This window comes from Phyllobates terribilis, unplaced genomic scaffold (genome assembly GCF_046119375.1).
Source record: "Phyllobates terribilis strain yellow unplaced genomic scaffold, ASM4611937v1 Scaffold_12__6_contigs__length_324123572, whole genome shotgun sequence".
Classification (NCBI taxonomy): domain Eukaryota; kingdom Metazoa; phylum Chordata; class Amphibia; order Anura; family Dendrobatidae; genus Phyllobates; species Phyllobates terribilis.
The window spans coordinates 16,057,245-16,085,061 of NW_027362772.1; the positions used below are offsets into that span (position 1 = coordinate 16,057,245).

General features: G+C 48.1%; 1 protein-coding gene across 1 annotated transcript; it reads left to right on the forward strand.

Moving 5' to 3' along the window:
- The first annotated feature begins 9,053 nt into the window (after positions 1-9,053).
- Positions 9,054-27,525, forward strand: HSPB6 (heat shock protein family B (small) member 6). The gene is made up of 3 exons (XM_073655582.1): positions 9,054-9,297; positions 25,848-25,970; positions 26,245-27,525. Exons 1-3 carry the CDS (start codon positions 9,112-9,114, stop codon positions 26,416-26,418), a joined length of 483 nt encoding a protein of 160 aa, XP_073511683.1. The 5' UTR covers positions 9,054-9,111; the 3' UTR covers positions 26,419-27,525.
- Positions 27,526-27,817: the final 292 nt, after the last annotated feature.

Genomic DNA, 27,817 nt, shown 5'->3' on the forward strand with positions numbered 1-27,817 from the left:
TTATACTCTAGAGCTGCACTCACTATTCTGCTGGTGCAGTCACTGTGTACATACATTACATTACTGATCCTGAGTTACATCCTGCATTATACTCTAGAGCTGCACTCACTATTCTGCTGGTGCAGTCACTGTGTACATACATTACATTACTGATCCTGAGTTACATCCTGTATTATACTCCAGAGCTGCACTCACTATTCTGCTGGTGCAGTCACTGTGTACATACATTACATTACTGATCCTGAGTTACATCCTGTATTATACTCCAGAGCTGCACTCACTATTCTGCTGGTGCAGTCACTGTGTACATACATTACATTACTGATCCTGAGTTACCTCCTGTATTATACTCCAGATCTGCACTCACTATTCTGCTGGTGCAGTCACTGTGTACATACATTACATTACTGATCCTGAGTTACATCCTGTATTATACTCTAGAGCTGCAGTCACTATTCTGCTGGTGCAGTCACTGTGTACATACATTACATTACTGATCCTGAGTTACATCCTGTATTATACTCCAGAGCTGCACTCACTATTCTGCTGGTGCAGTCACTGTGTACATACATTACATTACTGATCCTGAGTTACATCCTGTATTATACTCCAGAGCTGCACTCACTATTCTGCTGGTGCAGTCACTGTGTACATACATTACATTACTGATCCGGAGTTACATCCTGTATTATACCCCAGAGCTGCACTCACTATTCTGCTGGTGCAGTCACTGTGTACATACATTACATTACTGATCCTGAGTTACATCCTGTATTATACTCCAGAGCTGCACTCACTATTCTGCTGGTGCAGTCACTGTGTACATACATTACATTACTGATCCTGAGTTACATCCTGTATTATACTCCAGAACTGCACTCACTATTCTGCTGGTGCAGTCACTGTGTACATACATTACATTACTGATCCTGAGTTACATCCTGCATTATACTCTAGAGCTGCTCTCACTATTCTGCTGGTGCAGTCACTGTGTACATACATTACATTACTGATCCTGAGTTACATCCTGCATTATACTCTAGAGCTGCACTCACTATTCTGCTGGTGCAGTCACTGTGTACATACATTACATTACTGATCCTGAGTTACATCCTGTATCATACTCCAGAGCTGCACTCACTATTCTGCTGGTGCAGTCACTGTGTACATACATTACATTACTGATCCTGAGTTACCTCCTGTATTATACTCCAGATCTGCACTCACTATTCTGCTGGTGCAGTCACTGTGTACATACATTACATTACTGATCCTGAGTTACATCCTGTATTATACTCTAGAGCTGCAGTCACTATTCTGCTGGTGCAGTCACTGTGTACATACATTACATTACTGATCCTGAGTTACCTCCTGTATTATACTCCAGAGCTGCGCTCACTATTCTGCTGGTGCAGTCACTGTGTACATACATTACATTACTGATCCTGGGTTACATCCTGTATTATACTCTAGAGCTGCACTCACTATTCTGCTGGTGCAGTCACTGTGTACATACATTACATTACTGATCCTGAGTTACATCCTGTATTATACTCCAGAGCTGCACTCACTATTCTGCTGGTGCAGTCACTGTGTACATACATTACATTACTGATCCTGTACTGATCCTGAGTTACATCCTGTATTATACTCCAGAGCTGCACTCACTATTCTGCTGGTGCAGTCACTGTGCACATACATTACATTACTGATCCTGAGTTAACTACTGTATTATACCCCAGAGCTGCACTCACTATTCTGCTGGTGCAGTCACTGTGTACATACATTACATTACTGATCCTGAGTTACATCCTGCATTATACTCCACAGCTGCACTCACTATTCTGCTGGTGCAGTCACTGTGTACATACATTACATTACTGATCCTGAGTTACATCCTGTATTATACTCCAGAGCTGCACTCACTATTCTACTGGTGCAGTCACTGTGTACATACAATACTGATCCTGAGTTACATCCTGTATTATACTCCAGAGCCGCACTCACTATTCTGCTGGTGCAGTCACTGTGTACATACATTACATTACTGATCCTGAGTTACATCCTGTATTATTCTCCAGAGCTGCACTCACTATTCTACTGGTGCAGTCACTGTGTACATACAATACTGATCCTGAGTTACATCCGGTATTATTCTCCAGAGCTGCACTCCCTATTCTGCTGGTGCAGTCACTGTGTACATACATTACATTACTGATCCTGAGTTACATCCTGTATTATACTCCAGAACTGCACTCACTATTCTGCTGGTGCAGTCACTGTGTACATACATTACATTACTGATCCTGAGTTACATCCTGTATTATACTCCAGAGCTGCACTCACTATTCTGCTGGTGCAGTCACTGTGTACATACATTACATTACTGATCCTGAGTTACATCCTGTATTATACTCCAGAGCCGCACTCACTATTCTGCTGGTGCAGTCACTGTGCACATACATTACATTACTGATCCTGAGTTACATCCTGTATTATACTCCAGAGCTGCACTCACTATTCTACTGGTGCTGTCACTGTGTACATACAATACTGATCCTGAGTTACATCCTGTATTATACTCCAGAGCCGCACTCACTATTCTGCTGGTGCAGTCACTGTGTACATACATTACATTACTGATCCTGAGTTACATCCTGTATTATACTCCAGAGCTGCACTCACTATTCTGCTGGTGCAGTCACTGTGTACATACATTACATTACTGATCCTGAGTTACATCCCGTATTATACTACAGAGCTGCACTCACTATTCTGCTGGTGCAGTCACTGTATACATACATTACTGATCCTGAGGTACATCCTGTATTATACTCCAGAGCTGCACTCACTATTCTCCTGGTGTAGTCACTGTGTACATACATTACATTACTGATCCTGAGTTACATCCTGTATTATACTCCAGAGCTGCACTCACTATTCTGCTTGTGCAGTCACTGTGTACATACATTACATTACTGATCCTGAGTTACATCCTGTATTATACTCCAGAGCTGCACTCACTATTCTGCTGGTGCAGTCACTGTGTACATGCATTACTGATCCTGAGTTACATCCTGCATTATACTCCAGAGCTGCACTCACTATTCTGCTGGTGCAGTCACTGTGTACATACATTACATTACTGATCCTGAGTTATATCCTGTATTATACTTCAGAGCTGCACTCACTATTCTGCTGGTGCAGTCACTGTGTACATACATTACAATACTGATCCTGAGTTACATCCTGTATTATACTCCAGAGCTGCACTCACTATTCTGCTGGTGCAGTCACTGTGTACATACATTACTGATCCTGAGTTACATCCTGTATTATACTCCAGAGCTGCACTCACTATTCTTCTGGTATAGTCACTGTGTACATACATTACATTAATGATCCTGAGTTACATCCTGTATTATTCTCCAGAGCTGCACTCACTATTCTGCTGGTGCAGTCACTGTGCACATACATTACATTACTGATCCTGAGTTACATCCTGTATTATACTCCAGAGCTGCACTCACTATTCTGCTGGTGCAGTCACTATGTACATACATTGCATTACTGATCCTGAGTTACATCCTGTATTATACTCCAGAGCTGCACTCACTATTCTGCTGGTGCAGTCACTGTGTACATACATTACATTACTGATCCTGAGTTACATCCTGTATTATACTCCAGAGCTGCACTCACTATTCTGCTTGTGCAGTAACTGTGTACATACATTACATTACTGATCCTGAGTTACATCCTGTATTATACTCTAGAGCTGCAGTCACTATTCTGCTGGTGCAATCACTGTGTACATACATTGCATTACTGATCCTGAGTTACATCCTGTATTATACTCCAGAGCTGCACTCACTATTCTGCTGGTGCAGTCACTGTGTACATACATAACATTACTGATCCTGTACTGATCCTGAGTTACATCCTGTATTATACTCCAGAGCTGCACTCACTATTCTGCTGGTGCAGTCACTGTGCACATACATTACATTACTGATCCTGAGTTAACTTCTGTATTATACCCCAGAGCTGCACTCACTATTCTGCTGTTGCAGTCACTGTGTACATATATTACATTACTGATCCTGAGTTACATCCTGTATTATACTCCAGAGCTGCAGTCACTATTCTGCTGGTGCAGTCACTGTGTACATACATTACATTACTGATCCTGAGTTACATCCTGTATTATACTCCAGAGCTGCAGTCACTATTCTGCTGGTGCAGTCACTGTGTACATACATTACATTACTGATCCTGAGTTACATCCTGTATTATACTCCAGAGCTGCACTCACTATTCTACTGGTGCAGTCACTGTGTACATACAATACTGATCCTGAGTTACATCCTGTATTATACTCAAGAGCCGCACTCACTATTCTGCTTGTGCAGTCACTGTGTACATACATTACATTACTGATCCTGAGTTACATCCTGCATTATACTCCAGAGCTGCACTCACTATTCTGCTGGTGCAGTCACTGTGTACATACATTACATTACTGATCCTGAGTTACATCCTGTATTATACTCCAGAGCTGCACTCACTATTCTACTGGTGCAGTCACTGTGTACATACAATACTGATCCTGAGTTACATCCGGTATTATACTCCAGAGCTGCACTCACTATTCTGCTGGTGCAGTCACTGTGTACATACATTACTGATCCTGAGTTACATCCTGTATTATACTCCAGAGCTGCACTCACTATTCTACTGGTGCAGTCACTGTGTACATACAATACTGATCCTGAGTTACATCCTGTATTATACTCCAGAGCTGCGCTCACTATTCTGCTGGTGCAGTCACTGTGTACATACATTACATTACTGATCCTGAGTTACCTCCTGTATTATACTCCAGAGCTGCACTCACTATTCTGCTGGTGCAGTCACTGTGTACATACATTACATTACTGATCCGGAGTTACATCCTGTATTATCCTCCAGAGCTGCACTCACTATTCTGCTGGTGCAGTCACTGTGCACATACATTACATTACTGATCCTGAGTTACATCCTGTATTATACTCTAGAGCTGCAGTCACTATTCTGCTGGTGCAGTCACTGTGTACATACATTACATTACTGATCCTGAGTTACATCCTGTATTATATTCCAGAGCTGCACTCACTATTCTGCTGGTGCAGTCACTGTGTACATACATTACATTACTGATCCTGAGTTACATCCTGTATTATACTCCAGAGCTACACTCACTATTCTGCTGGTGGAGTCACTGTGCACATACATTACATTACTGATCCTGAGTTACATCCTGTATTATACTCCAGAGCTGCACTCACTATTCTGCTGGTGTAGTCACTGTGTACATACATTACTGATCCTGAGTTACCTCCTGTATTATACTCCAGAGCTGCACTCACTATTCTGCTGGTGCAGTCACTGTGTACATACATTACATTACTGATCCTGAGTTACATCCTGTATTATACTCCAGAGCTGCACTCACTGTTCTGCTGGTGCAGTCACTGTGCACATACATTACATTACTGATCCTGAGTTACATCCTGTATTATACTCCAGAGCTGCACTCACTATTCTGCTGGTGTAGTCACTGTGTACATACATTACTGATCCTGAGTTACCTCCTGTATTATACTCCAGAGCTGCACTCACTATTCTGCTGGTGCAGTCACTGTGTACATACATTACATTACTGATCCTGAGTTATATCCTGTATTATACTTCAGAGCTGCACTCACTATTCTGCTGGTGCAGTCACTGTGTACATACATTACAATACTGATCCTGAGTTACATCCTGTATTATACTCCAGAGCTGCACTCACTATTCTGCTGGTGCAGTCACTGTGTACATACATTACTGATCCTGAGTTACATCCTGTATTATACTCCAGAGCTGCACTCACTATTCTTCTGGTATAGTCACTGTGTACATACATTACATTAATGATCCTGAGTTACATCCTGTATTATTCTCCAGAGCTGCACTCACTATTCTGCTGGTGCAGTCACTGTGCACATACATTACATTACTGATCCTGAGTTACATCCTGTATTATACTCCAGAGCTGCACTCACTATTCTGCTGGTGCAGTCACTATGTACATACATTGCATTACTGATCCTGAGTTACATCCTGTATTATACTCCAGAGCTGCACTCACTATTCTGCTGGTGCAGTCACTGTGTACATACATTACATTACTGATCCTGAGTTACATCCTGTATTATACTCCAGAGCTGCACTCACTATTCTGCTTGTGCAGTAACTGTGTACATACATTACATTACTGATCCTGAGTTACATCCTGTATTATACTCTAGAGCTGCAGTCACTATTCTGCTGGTGCAATCACTGTGTACATACATTGCATTACTGATCCTGAGTTACATCCTGTATTATACTCCAGAGCTGCACTCACTATTCTGCTGGTGCAGTCACTGTGTACATACATAACATTACTGATCCTGTACTGATCCTGAGTTACATCCTGTATTATACTCCAGAGCTGCACTCACTATTCTGCTGGTGCAGTCACTGTGCACATACATTACATTACTGATCCTGAGTTAACTTCTGTATTATACCCCAGAGCTGCACTCACTATTCTGCTGTTGCAGTCACTGTGTACATATATTACATTATTGATCCCGAGTTACATCCTGTATTATACTCCAGAGCTGCAGTCACTATTCTGCTGGTGCAGTCACTGTGTACATACATTACATTACTGATCCTGAGTTACATCCTGTATTATACTCCAGAGCTGCAGTCACTATTCTGCTGGTGCAGTCACTGTGTACATACATTACATTACTGATCCTGAGTTACATCCTGTATTATACTCCAGAGCTGCAGTCACTATTCTGCTGGTGCAGTCACTGTTTACATACATTACATTACTGATGCTGAGTTACATCCTGTATTATACTCCAGAGCTGCACTCACTATTCTACTGGTGCAGTCACTGTGTACATACAATACTGATCCTGAGTTACATCCTGTATTATACTCAAGAGCCGCACTCACTATTCTGCTTGTGCAGTCACTGTGTACATACATTACATTACTGATCCTGAGTTACATCCTGCATTATACTCCAGAGCTGCACTCACTATTCTGCTGGTGCAGTCACTGTGTACATACATTACATTACTGATCCTGAGTTACATCCTGTATTATACTCCAGAGCTGCACTCACTATTCTACTGGTGCAGTCACTGTGTACATACAATACTGATCCTGAGTTACATCCGGTATTATACTCCAGAGCTGCACTCACTATTCTGCTGGTGCAGTCACTGTGTACATACATTACTGATCCTGAGTTACATCCTGTATTATACTCCAGAGCTGCACTCACTATTCTACTGGTGCAGTCACTGTGTACATACAATACTGATCCTGAGTTACATCCTGTATTATACTCCAGAGCTGCGCTCACTATTCTGCTGGTGCAGTCACTGTGTACATACATTACATTACTGATCCTGAGTTACCTCCTGTATTATACTCCAGAGCTGCACTCACTATTCTGCTGGTGCAGTCACTGTGTACATACATTACATTACTGATCCGGAGTTACATCCTGTATTATCCTCCAGAGCTGCACTCACTATTCTGCTGGTGCAGTCACTGTGCACATACATTACATTACTGATCCTGAGTTACATCCTGTATTATACTCTAGAGCTGCACTCACTATTCTGCTGGTGCAGTCACTGTGTACATACATTACATTACTGATCCTGAGTTACATCCTGTATTATATTCCAGAGCTGCACTCACTATTCTGCTGGTGCAGTCACTGTGTACATACATTACATTACTGATCCTGAGTTACATCCTGTATTATACTCCAGAGCTACACTCACTATTCTGCTGGTGGAGTCACTGTGCACATACATTACATTACTGATCCTGAGTTACATCCTGTATTATACTCCAGAGCTGCACTCACTATTCTGCTGGTGTAGTCACTGTGTACATACATTACTGATCCTGAGTTACCTCCTGTATTATACTCCAGAGCTGCACTCACTATTCTGCTGGTGCAGTCACTGTGTACATACATTACATTACTGATCCTGAGTTACATCCTGTATTATACTCCAGAGCTGCACTCACTGTTCTGCTGGTGCAGTCACTGTGCACATACATTACATTACTGATCCTGAGTTACATCCTGTATTATACTCCAGAGCTGCACTCACTACTCTGCTGGTGTAGTCACTGTGTACATACATTACTGATCCTGAGTTACCTCCTGTATTATACTCCAGAGCTGCACTCACTATTCTGCTGGTGCAGTCACTGTGCACATACATTACATTACTGATCCTGAGTTACATCCTGTATTATACTCCAGAGCTGCACTCACTATTCTGCTGGTGTAGTCACTGTGTACATACATTACTGATCCTGAGTTACCTCCTGTATTATACTCCAGAGCTGCACTCACTATTCTGCTGGTGCAGTCACTGTGTACATACATTACGTTACTGATCCTGAGTTACATCCTGTATTATACTCCAGAGCTGCACTCACTATTCTACTGGTGCAGTCACTGTGTACATACATTACATTACTGATCCTGAGTTACATCCTGTATTATCCCCCAGACCTGCACTCACTATTCTGCTGGTGCAGTCACTGTGTACATACATTACGTTACTGATCCTGAGTTACATCCTGTATTATACTCCAGAGCTGCACTCACTATTCTGCTGGTGCTGTCACTGTGTGCATACGTTACATTATGTATTCTGTAAGCTGCAGTCATTAAATCAGAATTTAAAGGGCCAGTAACACTTAAAAGTGCCAGAGTTATAAGAGGATATCCGTCACAGTCGGAGGTTTTCAGCACTGTAAATAAGCTGATACCAGAGAGCAATAGATGCGGCAGCAGTTGGTCGGTCTCCGGGGATGAGTCACTGTTTCTGAGACTATTTCTGCAGTTGTCTCGGCTCCTGGATACTTTCCACGGCTCTCCTGGATGTCAGTGATGTTTGGGATAATCCCGTGGTGGGGGGGGGGGGGCACATACATATATATATATATAGATCGGCCGCCGTCTTCGCGGCTTAGTCTGGCGCCGCAGTCATGGACATCACCATCCATCACCCCTGGATGCGCCGGCCACTCCTGGCTCCACCGCTCTTCCCCAGCCGCATCCTGGGGCAGAGATTCGGGGAAGGCGTCCTGGAGTCGGATCTCTTCGCCTCCATGATCAGCCCCTATCAGCTCCGCTCCCCCATCGTCACCCCGGCCGAGGCGGGACTGTCCGAGGTCAGGAAACGATTGTGGGGTCACCGACTGCAAGGTCCGACTGTGACCATTCTGATGGATGACGCGCTATTATGGGGAATCTGTGGATGACGCACTGTTATGGGGGATCTGTGGATGATGCACTGTTATGGGGGATCTGTGGATGACGCGCTGTTATGGGGGATCTGTGGATGATGCTCTGTTATGGGGGATCTGTGGATGATGCACTGTTATGGGGGATCTGTGGATGATGCTCTGTTATGGGGGATCTGTGGATGATGCACTGTTATGGGGGATCTGTGGATGATGCTCTGTTATGGGGGATTTGTGGATGATGCACTGTTATGGGAGATCTGTGGATGCCGCTGTTATGGGGAATCTGTGGATGATGCACTGTTATGGAGGATCTATGGATGACGCACTGTTATGGGGGATCTGTGGATGACGCACTGTTATGGGGGATCTGTGGATGATGCTCTGTTATGGGGGATCTGTGGATGACGCGCTATTATGGGGAATCTGTGGATGACGCACTGTTATGGGGGATCTGTGGATGATGCACTGTTATGGGGGATCTGTGGATGATGCTCTGTTATGGGGGATTTGTGGATGATGCACTGTTATGGGGAATCTGTGGATGATGCTCTGTTATGGGGGATCTGTGGATGATGCTCTGTGATGGGGGATTTGTGGATGATGCTCTGTTATGGGGGATTTGTGGATGATGCACTGTTATGGGAGATCTGTGGATGCCGCTGTTATGGGGAATCTGTGGATGATGCTCTGTTATGGGGGATCTGTGGATGATGCTCTGTTATGGGGGATTTGTGGATGATGCACTGTTATGGGAGATCTGTGGATGCCGCTGTTATGGGGAATCTGTGGATGATGCTCTCTTATGGGGGATCTGTGGATGATGCTATGTTATGGGGGATTTGTGGATGACGCACTGTTATGGGAGATCTGTGGATGCCGCTGTTATGGGGGATCTGCGGATGACGCACTGTTATGGGGGATCTGTGGATGCCACTGTTATGGGGGATCTGCGGATGACGCGCTGTTATGGGAGATCTGTGGATGCCGCTGTTATGGGGGATCTGCGGATGACGCACTGTTATGGGGGATCTGCGGATGACGCACTGTTATGGGGGATCTGTGGATGATGCTCTGTTATGGGGGATTTGTGGATGACGCGCTGTTATGGGGGATCTGTGGATGACGCACTGTTATGGGAGATCGGTGGATGACGCACTGTTATGGGGGATCTGTGCATGACGCGGTGTTATGGGGGATCTGTGGATTATGCACTGTTATGGGAGATCTGTGGATGCCGCTGTTATGGGGGATCTGCGGATGACGCACTGTTATGGGGGATCTGTGGATGATGCACTGTTATGGGGGAGCTGTGGATGACGCGCTGTTATGGGGGATCTGTGGATGATGCGCTGTTATGGGGGATCTGTGGTGACGCACTGTTATGGGGGATCTGTGGATGTCGCACTGTTATGGGAGATCTGTGGATGACGCACTGTTATGGGGGATCTGTGGATGACGCACTGTTATGGGGGATCTGTGGATGACGCACTGTTATGGGGGATCTGTGGATGACGCACTGTTATGGGAGATCGGTGGATGACGCACTGTTATGGGGGATCTGTGCATGACACGGTGTTATGGGGGATCTGTGGATGTCGCGCTGTTATGGGGGATCTGTGGATGACACTGTTATGGGGGATCTGCTGATGATGCACTGTTATGGGGGATCTGTGGATGACGCACTGTTATGGGGATCTGTGGATGACGCACTGTTATGGGGGATCTGTGGATGACGTACTGTTATGGGGCATCTGTGGATGACGCGCTGTTATGGGGGATCTGTGCATGACGCGGTGCTATGGGGGATCTGTGGATGACTCGCTGTTATGGGGGATCTGTGGATGACGCACTGTTATGGAGGATCTGTGGATGATGCACTGTTATGGGGGATCTGTGGATGACGTGCTGTTATGGGGGATCTGTGGATGACGCGGTGATATGGGGGATCTGTGGATGACACACTGTTATGGGGGATCTGTGGATGATGCACTGTTATGGGGGATCTGTGGATGACACACTGTTATGGGGGATCTGTGGATGATGCACTGTTATGGGGGATCTATGGATGACGCACTGTTATGGGGGATCTGTGGATGACGCACTGTTATGGGGGATCTGTTGATGACGCACTGTTATGGGGGATCTGTGCATGACGCGGTGTTATGGAGGATCTGTGGATGTCGCGCTGTTATGGGGGATCTGTGGATGACACTGTTATGGGGGATCTGTGGATGACGCACTGTTATGGGGATCTGTGGATGACGCACTGTTATGGGGGATCTGTGGATGACGCACTGTTATGGGGGAATCTGTGGATGACGCACTGTTATGGGGGATCTGTGGATGACGCACTGTTATGGGGGATCTGTGGATGACGCGCTGTTATGGGGGATCTGTAGATGACGCACTGTTATGGGGGATCTGTGCATGACGCGGTGTTATGGGGGATCTGTGGATGACGCGCTGTTATGGGGGATATGTGGATGACGCACTGTTATGGGGGATCTGTGGATGACGCACTGTTATGGGAGATCTGTGGATGACGCACTGTTATGGGGGATCTGTGGATGACGCACTGTTATGGGGGAATCTGTGGATGACGCACTGTTATGGGGGATCTGTGGATGACGCACTGTTATGGGGGATCTGTGGATGACGCGCTGTTATGGGGGATCTGTGGATGACGCACTGTTATGGGGGATCTGTGCATGATGCGGTGTTATGGGGGATCTGTGGATGTCGCGCTGTTATGGGGGATCTGTGGATGACGCACTGTTATGGGGATCTGTGGATGACGCACTGTTATGGGGGATCTGTGGATGACGCACTGTTATGGGGGATCTGTGGATGATGCGGTCTTATGGGGGGATCTGTGCATGACGCGGTGTTATGGGGGATCTGTGGATTACGCACTGTTATGGGGGATCTGTGGATGATGCGGTGTTATGGGGGATCTGTGCATGACGCACTGTTATGGGGGATCTGTGGATGACACGCTGTTATGGGGGATCTGTGGATGACACACTGTTATGGGGGATCTGTGGATGACGCACTGTTATGGGGGATCTGTGGATGATGCACTGTTATGGGGATCTGTGGATGATGCACTGTTATGGCGGATCTGTGGATGACGCACTGTTATGGGGATCTGTGGATGACACACTGTTATGGGGGATCTATGGATGATGCGGTGTTATGGGGGATCTGTGCATGACGCACTGTTATGGGGGATCTGTGGATGACACGCTGTTATGGGGGATTTGTGGATGACACACTGTTATGGGGGATCTGTGGATGACGCACTGTTATGGGGGATCTGTGGATGACGCACTGTTATGGGGATCTGTGGATGACACACTGTTATGGGGGATCTATGGATGACGCACTGTTATGGGGATCTGTGGATGACGCGCTGTTATGGGGGCTCAGTGGATGACGTGCTGTTATGGGGGATCTGTGTATGACGCGGTGTTATGGGGAATCTGTGGATGACGTACTGTTATGGGGTATCTGTGGATGACGCGCTGTTATGGGGGATCTGTGGATGACGCACTGTTATGGGGGATCTGTGTATGACGCGGTGTTATGGGGAATCTGTGGATGACGCGCTGTTATGGGGGATCTGTGGATGACGCACTGTTATGGGGGATCTGTGTATGACGCACTGTTATGGGGAATCTGTAGATGACGCACTGTTATGGGGGATCTGTGGATGACGCACTGTTATGGGGGATCTGTGTATGACGCACTGTTATGGGGGATCTGTAGATGACGCGCTGTTATGGGGGATCCGTGGATGACGCGCTGTTATGGGGGATCTGTGGATGACGCGCTGTTATGGGGGATCTGTGGATGACGCGCTGTTATGGGGGATCTGTGGATGATGCACTGTTATGGGGGATCTGTCGATGACGCACTGTTATGGGGGATCTGTGTATGACGCGGTGTTATGGGGAATCTGTGGATGACGTACTGTTATGGGGGATCTGTGTATGATGCACTGTTATGGGGGATCTGTGTATGACGCGGTGCTATGGGGAATCTGTGGATGACGTACTGTTATGGGGGATCTGTGGATGACGCGCTGTTATGGGGGATTCGTGGATGACGCGCTGTTATGGGGGATCTGTGGATGACGCGCTGTTATGGGGGATCTGTGGATGACGCGCTGTTATGGGGGATCTGTGGATGACGCGCTGTTATGGGGGATATGTGGATGACGCGCTGTTATGGGGGATCTGTTGATGACGCGCTGTTATGGGGGATCTGTGGATGACGCACTGTTATGGGGGATCTGTGGATGACGCGCTGTTTTGGGGATCTGTGGATGACGCACTGTTATGGGGGATCTGTGGATGATGCGCTGTTATGGGGATCTGTGGATGACGCGCTGTTATGGGGAATCTGTGGATGACGCGCTGTTATGGGGATCTGTGGATGACGCACTGTTATGGGGGATCTGTGGATGACGCGCTGTTATGGGGGATCTGTGGATGACGCGCTGTTATGGGGGATCTGTGGATGACACGCTGTTATGGGGGAACTGTGGATGACGCGCTGTTATGGGGGATCTGTGGATGACACACTGTTATGGGGGATCTGTGGATGACGCGCTGTTATGGGGGATCTGTGGATGACGCGCTGTTATGGGGGATCTGTGGATGACGCTCTGTTATGGGGGATCTGTGGATGACGCGCTGTTATGGGGGATCTGTGGATGACTCGCTGTTATGGGGGATCTGTGGATGACTCGCTGTTATGGGGGATCTGTGGATGATGCGCTGTTATGGGGGATCTGTGGATGACACCCTGTTATGGGTGATCTGTGGATGACGCGCTGTTATGGCGGATCTGTGGATGATGCACTGTTATGGGGTATCTGTGGATGATGCGCTGTTATGGGGGATCTGTTGATGACGCGCTGTTATGGGGGATCTGTGGATGACGCACTGTTATGGGGGATCTGTGGATGACGCGCTGTTTTGGGGATCTGTGGATGACGCACTGTTATGGGGGATCTGTGGATGACGCGCTGTTATGGGGATCTGTGGATGACGCACTGTTATGGGGGATCTGTGGATGACGCGCTGTTATGGGGGATCTCTGGATGACGCGCTGTTATGGGGATCTGTGGATGACGCATTGTTATGGGGGATCTGTGGATGACGCGCTGTTATGGGGGATCTGTGGATGACGCGCTGTTATGGGGGATCTGTGGATGACACGCTGTTATGGGGGAACTGTGGATGACGCGCTGTTATGGGGGATCTGTGGATGACACACTGTTATGGGGGATCTGTGGATGACGCGCTGTTATGGGGGATCTGTGGATGACGCGCTGTTATGGGGGATCTGTGGATGACGCGCTGTTATGGGGGATCTGTGGATGATGCTCTGTTATGGGGGATCTGTGGATGATGCACTGTTATGGGGGATCTGTGGATGATGCTCTGTTATGGGGGATCTGTGGATGATGCACTGTTATGGGGGATCTGTGGATGATGCTCTGTTATGGGGGATTTGTGGATGATGCACTGTTATGGGAGATCTGTGGATGCCGCTGTTATGGGGAATCTGTGGATGATGCACTGTTATGGAGGATCTATGGATGACGCACTGTTATGGGGGATCTGTGGATGACGCACTGTTATGGGGGATCTGTGGATGATGCTCTGTTATGGGGGATCTGTGGATGACGCGCTATTATGGGGAATCTGTGGATGACGCACTGTTATGGGGGATCTGTGGATGATGCACTGTTATGGGGGATCTGTGGATGATGCTCTGTTATGGGGGATTTGTGGATGATGCACTGTTATGGGGAATCTGTGGATGATGCTCTGTTATGGGGGATCTGTGGATGATGCTCTGTGATGGGGGATTTGTGGATGATGCTCTGTTATGGGGGATTTGTGGATGATGCACTGTTATGGGAGATCTGTGGATGCCGCTGTTATGGGGAATCTGTGGATGATGCTCTGTTATGGGGGATCTGTGGATGATGCTCTGTTATGGGGGATTTGTGGATGATGCACTGTTATGGGAGATCTGTGGATGCCGCTGTTATGGGGAATCTGTGGATGATGCTCTCTTATGGGGGATCTGTGGATGATGCTATGTTATGGGGGATTTGTGGATGACGCACTGTTATGGGAGATCTGTGGATGCCGCTGTTATGGGGGATCTGCGGATGACGCACTGTTATGGGGGATCTGTGGATGCCACTGTTATGGGGGATCTGCGGATGACGCGCTGTTATGGGAGATCTGTGGATGCCGCTGTTATGGGGGATCTGCGGATGACGCACTGTTATGGGGGATCTGCGGATGACGCACTGTTATGGGGGATCTGTGGATGATGCTCTGTTATGGGGGATTTGTGGATGACGCGCTGTTATGGGGGATCTGTGGATGACGCACTGTTATGGGAGATCGGTGGATGACGCACTGTTATGGGGGATCTGTGCATGACGCGGTGTTATGGGGGATCTGTGGATTATGCACTGTTATGGGAGATCTGTGGATGCCGCTGTTATGGGGGATCTGCGGATGACGCACTGTTATGGGGGATCTGTGGATGATGCACTGTTATGGGGGAGCTGTGGATGACGCGCTGTTATGGGGGATCTGTGGATGATGCGCTGTTATGGGGGATCTGTGGTGACGCACTGTTATGGGGGATCTGTGGATGTCGCACTGTTATGGGAGATCTGTGGATGACGCACTGTTATGGGGGATCTGTGGATGACGCACTGTTATGGGGGATCTGTGGATGACGCACTGTTATGGGGGATCTGTGGATGACGCACTGTTATGGGAGATCGGTGGATGACGCACTGTTATGGGGGATCTGTGCATGACACGGTGTTATGGGGGATCTGTGGATGTCGCGCTGTTATGGGGGATCTGTGGATGACACTGTTATGGGGGATCTGCTGATGATGCACTGTTATGGGGGATCTGTGGATGACGCACTGTTATGGGGATCTGTGGATGACGCACTGTTATGGGGGATCTGTGGATGACGTACTGTTATGGGGCATCTGTGGATGACGCGCTGTTATGGGGGATCTGTGCATGACGCGGTGCTATGGGGGATCTGTGGATGACTCGCTGTTATGGGGGATCTGTGGATGACGCACTGTTATGGAGGATCTGTGGATGATGCACTGTTATGGGGGATCTGTGGATGACGTGCTGTTATGGGGGATCTGTGGATGACGCGGTGATATGGGGGATCTGTGGATGACACACTGTTATGGGGGATCTGTGGATGATGCACTGTTATGGGGGATCTGTGGATGACACACTGTTATGGGGGATCTGTGGATGATGCACTGTTATGGGGGATCTATGGATGACGCACTGTTATGGGGGATCTGTGGATGACGCACTGTTATGGGGGATCTGTTGATGACGCACTGTTATGGGGGATCTGTGCATGACGCGGTGTTATGGAGGATCTGTGGATGTCGCGCTGTTATGGGGGATCTGTGGATGACACTGTTATGGGGGATCTGTGGATGACGCACTGTTATGGGGATCTGTGGATGACGCACTGTTATGGGGGATCTGTGGATGACGCACTGTTATGGGGGAATCTGTGGATGACGCACTGTTATGGGGGATCTGTGGATGACGCACTGTTATGGGGGATCTGTGGATGACGCGCTGTTATGGGGGATCTGTAGATGACGCACTGTTATGGGGGATCTGTGCATGACGCGGTGTTATGGGGGATCTGTGGATGACGCGCTGTTATGGGGGATATGTGGATGACGCACTGTTATGGGGGATCTGTGGATGACGCACTGTTATGGGAGATCTGTGGATGACGCACTGTTATGGGGGATCTGTGGATGACGCACTGTTATGGGGGAATCTGTGGATGACGCACTGTTATGGGGGATCTGTGGATGACGCACTGTTATGGGGGATCTGTGGATGACGCGCTGTTATGGGGGATCTGTGGATGACGCACTGTTATGGGGGATCTGTGCATGATGCGGTGTTATGGGGGATCTGTGGATGTCGCGCTGTTATGGGGGATCTGTGGATGACGCACTGTTATGGGGATCTGTGGATGACGCACTGTTATGGGGGATCTGTGGATGACGCACTGTTATGGGGGATCTGTGGATGATGCGGTCTTATGGGGGGATCTGTGCATGACGCGGTGTTATGGGGGATCTGTGGATTACGCACTGTTATGGGGGATCTGTGGATGATGCGGTGTTATGGGGGATCTGTGCATGACGCACTGTTATGGGGGATCTGTGGATGACACGCTGTTATGGGGGATCTGTGGATGACACACTGTTATGGGGGATCTGTGGATGACGCACTGTTATGGGGGATCTGTGGATGATGCACTGTTATGGGGATCTGTGGATGATGCACTGTTATGGCGGATCTGTGGATGACGCACTGTTATGGGGATCTGTGGATGACACACTGTTATGGGGGATCTATGGATGATGCGGTGTTATGGGGGATCTGTGCATGACGCACTGTTATGGGGGATCTGTGGATGACACGCTGTTATGGGGGATTTGTGGATGACACACTGTTATGGGGGATCTGTGGATGACGCACTGTTATGGGGGATCTGTGGATGACGCACTATTATGGGGATCTGTGGATGACACACTGTTATGGGGGATCTATGGATGACGCACTGTTATGGGGATCTGTGGATGACGCGCTGTTATGGGGGCTCAGTGGATGACGTGCTGTTATGGGGGATCTGTGTATGACGCGGTGTTATGGGGAATCTGTGGATGACGTACTGTTATGGGGTATCTGTGGATGACGCGCTGTTATGGGGGATCTGTGGATGACGCACTGTTATGGGGGATCTGTGTATGACGCGGTGTTATGGGGAATCTGTGGATGACGCGCTGTTATGGGGGATCTGTGGATGACGCACTGTTATGGGGGATCTGTGTATGACGCACTGTTATGGGGAATCTGTAGATGACGCACTGTTATGGGGGATCTGTGGATGACGCACTGTTATGGGGGATCTGTGTATGACGCACTGTTATGGGGGATCTGTAGATGACGCGCTGTTATGGGGGATCCGTGGATGACGCGCTGTTATGGGGGATCTGTGGATGACGCGCTGTTATGGGGGATCTGTGGATGACGCGCTGTTATGGGGGATCTGTGGATGATGCACTGTTATGGGGGATCTGTCGATGACGCACTGTTATGGGGGATCTGTGTATGACGCGGTGTTATGGGGAATCTGTGGATGACGTACTGTTATGGGGGATCTGTGTATGATGCACTGTTATGGGGGATCTGTGTATGACGCGGTGCTATGGGGAATCTGTGGATGACGTACTGTTATGGGGGATCTGTGGATGACGCGCTGTTATGGGGGATTCGTGGATGACGCGCTGTTATGGGGGATCTGTGGATGACGCGCTGTTATGGGGGATCTGTGGATGACGCGCTGTTATGGGGGATCTGTGGATGACGCGCTGTTATGGGGGATATGTGGATGACGCGCTGTTATGGGGGATCTGTTGATGACGCGCTGTTATGGGGGATCTGTGGATGACGCACTGTTATGGGGGATCTGTGGATGACGCGCTGTTTTGGGGATCTGTGGATGACGCACTGTTATGGGGGATCTGTGGATGATGCGCTGTTATGGGGATCTGTGGATGACGCGCTGTTATGGGGAATCTGTGGATGACGCGCTGTTATGGGGATCTGTGGATGACGCACTGTTATGGGGGATCTGTGGATGACGCGCTGTTATGGGGGATCTGTGGATGACGCGCTGTTATGGGGGATCTGTGGATGACACGCTGTTATGGGGGAACTGTGGATGACGCGCTGTTATGGGGGATCTGTGGATGACACACTGTTATGGGGGATCTGTGGATGACGCGCTGTTATGGGGGATCTGTGGATGACGCGCTGTTATGGGGGATCTGTGGATGACGCTCTGTTATGGGGGATCTGTGGATGACGCGCTGTTATGGGGGATCTGTGGATGACTCGCTGTTATGGGGGATCTGTGGATGACTCGCTGTTATGGGGGATCTGTGGATGATGCGCTGTTATGGGGGATCTGTGGATGACACCCTGTTATGGGTGATCTGTGGATGACGCGCTGTTATGGCGGATCTGTGGATGATGCACTGTTATGGGGTATCTGTGGATGATGCGCTGTTATGGGGGATCTGTTGATGACGCGCTGTTATGGGGGATCTGTGGATGACGCACTGTTATGGGGGATCTGTGGATGACGCGCTGTTTTGGGGATCTGTGGATGACGCACTGTTATGGGGGATCTGTGGATGACGCGCTGTTATGGGGATCTGTGGATGACGCACTGTTATGGGGGATCTGTGGATGACGCGCTGTTATGGGGGATCTCTGGATGACGCGCTGTTATGGGGATCTGTGGATGACGCATTGTTATGGGGGATCTGTGGATGACGCGCTGTTATGGGGGATCTGTGGATGACGCGCTGTTATGGGGGATCTGTGGATGACACGCTGTTATGGGGGAACTGTGGATGACGCGCTGTTATGGGGGATCTGTGGATGACACACTGTTATGGGGGATCTGTGGATGACGCGCTGTTATGGGGGATCTGTGGATGACGCGCTGTTATGGGGGATCTGTGGATGACGCTCTGTTATGGGGGATCTGTGGATGATGCGCTGTTATGGGGGATCTGTGGATGACTCGCTGTTATGGGGGATCTGTGGATGACTCGCTGTTATGGGGGATCTGTGGATGATGCGCTGTTATGGGGGATCTGTGGATGACACCCTGTTATGGAGGATCTGTGGATGATGCGCTGTCATGGGGGATCTGTGGATGATGCACTGTTATGGGGGATCTGTGGATGACGTGCTGTTATGGGGATCTGTGGATGACATGCTGTTATGGGGGATCTGTGGATGACACCCTGTTATGGGGATCTGTGGATGACACCCTGTTATGGGGGATCTGTGGATGACGCGCTGTTATGGGGGATCTGTGGATGACGCACTGTTATGGGGGATCTGTGGATGGTCTATTATGGAGGATCTGTGGATGATGCGCTGTTATGGGGGATCTGTGGAGGATGAACTGTTATGGGGATCTGGATGACGCACTGTCATGGGGGATCTGTGGAGGATGCACTGTTATGGGGGATCTGTGGATGACACACTGTTATGGGGGATCTGCGAATGACGCACTGTTATGAGGGATCTATGGATGACGCACTGTTATGGGGATCTGTGGAGGATGCACTGTTATGGGGATCTGGATGACGCACTGTTATGGAGGATCTGTGGATGATGCACTGTTATGGGGATCTGTGGATGACACTGTTATGGAGGATCTGTGGATGATGCGCTCTTATGGGGATCTGGATGACGCACTGTTATGGGGGATCTGTGGATGACGCGCTGTTAAGGGGGATCTGTGGATGACGCGCTGTTATGGGGGATCTGTGGATGACGCGCTGTTATGGGGGATCTGTGGATGACGCACTGTTATGGGGGATCTGTGGATGACGCACTGTTATGGGGGATCTGTGGATGACGCACTGTTATGGAGGATCTGTGGATGATGCACTGTTATGGAGGATCTGTGGATGATGCACTGTTATGGGGCATCCGTGGATGTCGCTGTTATGGGGGATCTGTGGATGACGCACTGTCATGGGGGATCTGTGGATGACGCACTTATATGGGGATCTGTGGATGACGCACTGTTATGGGGGATCTGTGGATGACGCACTGTTAAGGGGGATCTGTGGATGACGCGCTGTTATGGGGGATCTGTGGATGATGCTCTGTTATGGGGGATCAGTGGATGATGCTCTGTTATGGGGATCTGTGGATGACGCACTTATATGGGGGATCTGTGGATGACGCGCTGTCATGGGGGATCTGTGGATGACGCACTGTCATGGGGGATCTGTGGATGACGCACTGTTATGGGGGATCTGTGGATGATGCTCTGTTATGGGGATCTGTGGATGACGCACTTATATGGGGGATCTGTGGATGACGCGCTGTTATGGGGGATCTGTGGATGACGCGCTGTTATGGGAGATCTGTGGATGACGCAGTGTTATGGGGGATCTGTGGATGACGCGCTGTTATGGGGGATCTGTGGATGACGCGCTGTTATGAGGGATCTGCGGATGACGCACTGTTATGGGGATCTGTGGATGACGCACTGTTATGGGGGATCTGTGGATGACGCACTGTTATGGAGGATCTGTGAATGACGCACTGTTATGGGGGAATCTGTGGATGACGCACTGTTATGGGGGACCTGTGGATGACGCACTGTTATGGGGGACCTGTGGATGACGCACTGTTATGGGGGACCTGTGGATGACGCACTGTTATGGGGGAATCTGTGGATGACGCACTGTTATGGGGGACCTGTGGATGACACGCTGTTATGGGGGATCTATGGATGACACACTGTTATGGGGCATCCGTGGATGTCGCTGTTATGGGGGATCTGTGGATGACGCACTGTTATGATGGATCTGTGGATGACGCGCTGTTATGGGGGATCTGTGGATGACGCACTGTTATGGGGGATCTGTGGATGACGCACTGTTATGGGGGATCTGTGGATGACGCACTGTTATGGGGGATCTGTGGATGACGCGCTGTTATGGGGGATCTATGGATGACACACTGTTATGGGGCATCCGTGGATGTCGCTGTTATGGGGGATCTGTGGATGACGCACTTATATGGGTGATCTGTGGATGACGCGCTGTTATGAGGGATCTGCGGATGACGCGCTGTTGTGGGGGATCTGTGGATGACGCGCTGTTATGGGGGATCTGTGGATGACGCACTGTTATGGGGGATCTGTGGATGACGCACTGTTATGGGGGATCTGTGGATGACGCACTGTTATGGGGGATCTGTGGATGACGCACTGTTATGGGGGATCTGTGGATGACGCGCTGTTATGAGGGATCTATGGATGACGCGTTTTTATGGCGGATCAGTGGATGACGCACTGTTATGGGGATCTGTGGATGACGCACTGTTATGAGGGATCTGTGGATGACGCACTGTTATGGGGGATCTGTGGATGACGCTCTGTTATGAGGGATCTGTGGATGATGCACTGTTATGGGGGATCTGTGGATGACGCGCTGTTATGGGGGATCTGTGGATGACGCGCTGTTATGGGGGATCTGTGGATGACGCACTGTTATGAGGGATCTATGGATGACGCACTGTTATGGGGATCTGTGGATGACGCACTGTTATGGGGATCTGTGGATGACGCACTGTTATGGGGGATCTGTGGATGACGCACTGTTATGGGGGATCAGTGGATGACGCACTGTTATGGGGGATCTGTGGATGACGCACTGTTATGGGGGATCTGTGGATGATGCTCTGTTATGGGGATCTGTGGATGACGCACTGTTATGGGGGATCTGTGGGTGACGCACTGTTATGGGGGATCTGTGGATGACGCACTGTTATGAGGGATCTATGGATGACGCACTGTTATGGGGGATCTGTGGATGACGCACTGTTATGGGGGATCTGTGGATGATGCGCTGTTATGGGGATCTGTAGATAATACACTGTTATGGAGGATCTGTGGATTATGCGCTGTTATGGGGGATCTGTGGATGACGCACTGTTATGGGGGATCTCTGGATGATGCGGTGTTATGGGGGATCTGTGGATGATGCACTGTTATGGAGGATCTGTGGATGACACACTGTTATGGGGGATCTGTGGATGACGCGCTGTTATGGGGGATCTATGGATGACACACTGTTATGGGGCATCCGTGGATGTCGCTGTTATGGGGGATCTGTGGATGACGCGCTGTTATGAGGGATCTGCGGATGACGCGCTGTTGTGGGGGATCTGTGGATGACGCGCTGTTATGGGGGATCTGTGGATGACGCACTGTTATGGGGGATCTGTGGATGACGCACTGTTATGGGGGATCTGTGGATGACGCACTGTTATGAGGGATCTGTGGATGACGCACTGTTATGGGGGATCTGTGGATGACGCGCTGTTATGAGGGATCTATGGATGACGCGCTTTTATGGGGGATCAGTGGATGACGCACTGTTATGGGGATCTGTGGATGACGCACTGTTATGAGGGATCTGTGGATGACGCACTGTTATGGGGGATCTGTGGATGACGCTCTGTTATGAGGGATCTGTGGATGATGCACTGTTATGAGGGATTTATGGATGACGCACTGTTATGGGGATCTGTGGATGACGCACTGTTATGGGGATCTGTGGATGACGCACTGTTATGGGGGATCAGTGGATGACGCACTGTTATGCGGATCTGTGGATGACGCACTGTTATGGGGGATCTGTGGATGACGCACTGTTATGGGGGATCTGTGGATGACGCACTGTTATGAGGGATCTATGGATGACGCACTGTTATGGGGGATCTGTGGATGACGCACTGTTATGGGGGATCTGTGGATGATGCGCTGTTATGGGGATCTGTAGATAATACACTGTTATGGAGGATCTGTGGATTATGCGCTGTTATGGGGGATCTGTGGATGACGCACTGTTATGGGGGATCTCTGGATGATGCGGTGTTATGGGGGATCTGTGGATGATGCACTGTTATGGAGGATCTGTGGATGACACACTGTTATGGGGGATCTGTGGATGACGCGCTGTTATGGAGGATCTGTGGATGACACACTGTTATGGGGGATCTGTGGATGATGCACTGTTATGGGGGATCAGTGGATGATGCGCTGTTATGGAGGATCTGTGGATGACGCACTGTTATGGAGGATCTGTGGATGACACACTGTTATGGGGGATCTATGGATGACGTGCTGTTATGAGGGATCAGTGGATGATGCACTGCTATGGAGGATCTGTGGATGACACACTGTTATGGGGGATCTGTGGATGACGCACTGTTATGGGGGATCAGTGGATGATGCACTGTTATGGAGGATCTGTGGATGACACACTGTTATGGGGGATCTATGGATGACGTGCTGTTATGGGGGATCAGTGGATGACGCACTGTTATGGGGGATCTGTGGATGACGCTCTGTTATGAGGGATCTGCGGATGACGCACTGTTATGAGGGATCTATGGATGATGCACTGTTATGGGGGATCTGTGGATGACGCACTGTTATGGGGGATCTGTGGATGATGCTCTGTTATGGGGATCTGTGGATGATGCACTTATATGGGGGATCTGTGGATGACGCGCTGTTATGGGGGATCTGTGGATGACTCACTGTTATGGGGGATCTGTGGATGACGCGCTCTTATGGGGAATCTGTGGATGACGCGCTGTTATGGGGGATCTGTGGGTTATGCACTGTTTTGGGGGATCTGTGGATGACGCACTGTTATGGGGGATCTGTGGATGATGCTCTGTTATGGGGATCTGTGGATGACACACTTATATGGGGGATCTGTGGATGACGCGCTGTTATGTTGAATCTGTGGATGACTCACTGTTATGGGAGATCTGTGGATGATGCTCTGTTATGGGGATCTGTGGATGACGCACTGTTATGGGAGATCTGTGGATGATGCGCTGTTATGGGGGATCTGTGGATGATGCGCTGTTATGGGGGATCTGTGGATGATGCTCTGTTATGGGGATCTGTGGATGACTCACTGTTATGGGAGATCTGTGGATGACGCACTGTTATGGGGGATCTGTGGATGACGCACTGTTATGGGAGATCTGTGGATGATGCTCTGTTATGGGGATCTGTGGATGATGCACTGTTGTGGGGGATCTGTGGATGATGCACTGTTATGGGGGATCTGTGGATGACGCGCTGTTATGGGGGATCTGTGGATGTCGCGCTGTTTTGGGGATCTGTGGATGATGCGCTGTTATGGGGGATCTGTGGATGATGCTCTGTTATGGGGATCTGTGGATGACTCACTGTTATGGGAGATCTGTGGATGATGCACTGTTATGTGGGATCTGTGGATGACGCACTGTTATGGGGGATCTGTGGATGATGCACTGTTATGGGGGATCTCTGGATGACGCACTGTTATGGGGATTTGTGGATGATGCTCTGTTATGGGGGATCTGCGGATGATGCACTGTTATGGGAGATCTGTGGATGATGCGCTGTTATGGGGGATCTGTGGATGACGCGCTGTTATGGGGGATCTGTGGATGACGCGCTGTTATGGGGGATCTGTGGGTTATGCACTGTTATGGGGGATCTGTGGATGACGCGCTGTTATGGGGGATCTGTGGATGACGCGCTGTTATGGGGGATCTGTGGATGACGCGCTGTTATGGGGGATCTGTGGATGACGCGCTGTTATGGGGGATCTGTGGATGACGCGCTGTTACGGGGGATCTGTGGATGACTCACTGTTACGGGGGGATCTGCGGATGACACAATGTTATGGGGGATATCGCATTGTTACGGAGGTTCTGTACTATGACTCCCATCCTCCTCTGCCCCAGGTGACGCTGGACAAGGATCGGTTCTCGGTGCTCCTGGACGTCCAGCACTTCTCCCCGGAGGAGCTGACGGTGAAGGTGGTAGGAGATTACGTGGAGGTTCACGCTCGGCACGAGGAGCGGCAGGTGAGGAGAATCGGCTGACAACTACAATCCCCATCATTCCATCGGCCGGGATTGGATCCCTTACTGGATCCTAGTTGTGGTGGGGGTCTCCCAATATCCTCTGCTGGTGGAGACTAATGATTGCTCCTGACTGCACAGCTGAAGCTTTGTTACAGTGTAGACATTCCCTCCAGAGCAGAACTCTGGCTCCTTTCCAGGACACCGCTACAATGTAACAAACCTTCAGCTGTGATGACACCACAGCCCCAAGCACTGAATGACTCTTCTCTTGCAGGATGAACACGGCTTCATTTCCCGGGAGTTTCACCGCCGCTACAAGGTCCCGGCCACGGTCAACCCTGCTGCAATAAGTTCTGCTCTCTCTGCGGAAGGTCTGCTCTCCATCCAAGCCCCCGTCACAGACAGCAGCAAGAGTGAGGAGAGGAGCATACCCATCGCCAGACAGTGAGCGCAGCCGGAGCTGAACTCCGCCGGCTGCACCGCCACCAACATGGAGGCCACCACCGGCTGAGCACCAGCGCCGTCTACTGGTCAAAAGTGTGTTTGCACCCCAAATTAATAGATTCCCTTGGGTTCGTTTATATATGGCGGCTAGAAAATCCCAGCATGCTTTACACACAAAACCGCCACAACTGACCCCAGCCATTCCCCCGCCAAACATGGAGGTGATGGAGAACGATCTACTGTCCAATTCCAGATGGTCGTCCAGGACCAAGTTTGTAATCACTTTATATCCTAATATTACGCAGTTTGCAATCCCCTATTAATTCTGACACGATCCAGAGAGGGGGCAATGTCGACCTGTGCAGAGGATGGAGCTGCCGGCCACCATCTTGGTACTCCCAAGAGGCCACAGGTTGACTTTCATAGGACGTTATGACTTTCACTAACACTGATGTATCAAAGCAGAGGGATAAAAAGACCCTTTAAAGGGAAATTGAGAAATAAAAAGTAAAATTTATATCATTTTATTATACAAAAAAAAAAAAGTTTTTAAAAACTTTTTTTTTAATATATAAAGTATAAAAAGTTTAAAATCTGTTTTATAATATTTTATGAAATATCTAAAAAGTTTTTTAAAAACATAATTTTCTAAAGTGTTTTGAAAAACTTTACATATTTGATATATTTTATTATAAAAAGATATAAAGTTTTTAAACTATACTTTTTTTTATAAAATATAATTTTATAAAGTAACTTTATCTATATTTATTATAATATATATATTTTATTATAAAAAATAAAGTTTTTAAACTTATTTTTTTATAATAAAATATATTTTAAGAAATATTAAAAAGTTTAAAAACATATTTTTTATATAATAAAATATATATATATAAAAAGTTTAAAAACTTTATATTTATATATATTATAAAAAAATAAAGTTTTTAAACTTTATAAAATTATTTTATAAAAAATATAAAGTTTAAAAACTATTTTTTATATACATTTTATTATAAAATGAATAGAAAAAGTTAAAACTTTATTTTTTTTATAATAAAAATTATTAAAAAGTTTAAAAACTTTTGTACTTTATATATAAAAAATTATATAATATATTATATACTTTTTTTTAATAAAAACGAGCCCCAACCCTGCGTTGGTAGAATGAAAGCTACGGGTTTCGGAAAATGGAGACAAAAATCACGTTTTATGTACTTGTTTGTTTTTAGAAGTTTACATTTTGTCCACTTTTACTTAACTTGGACTTTTTTCCCCTTTTTATTGGTACATTGTAAAACAAATAGTGTAAAAAAAAAATTAAAATGAAAGCGCAAAAATTAAAATTTAACTTAAGGGGTTAAACTGTAAAAGATAAAACTTAGTCCTGGACAATCTCTTTAATC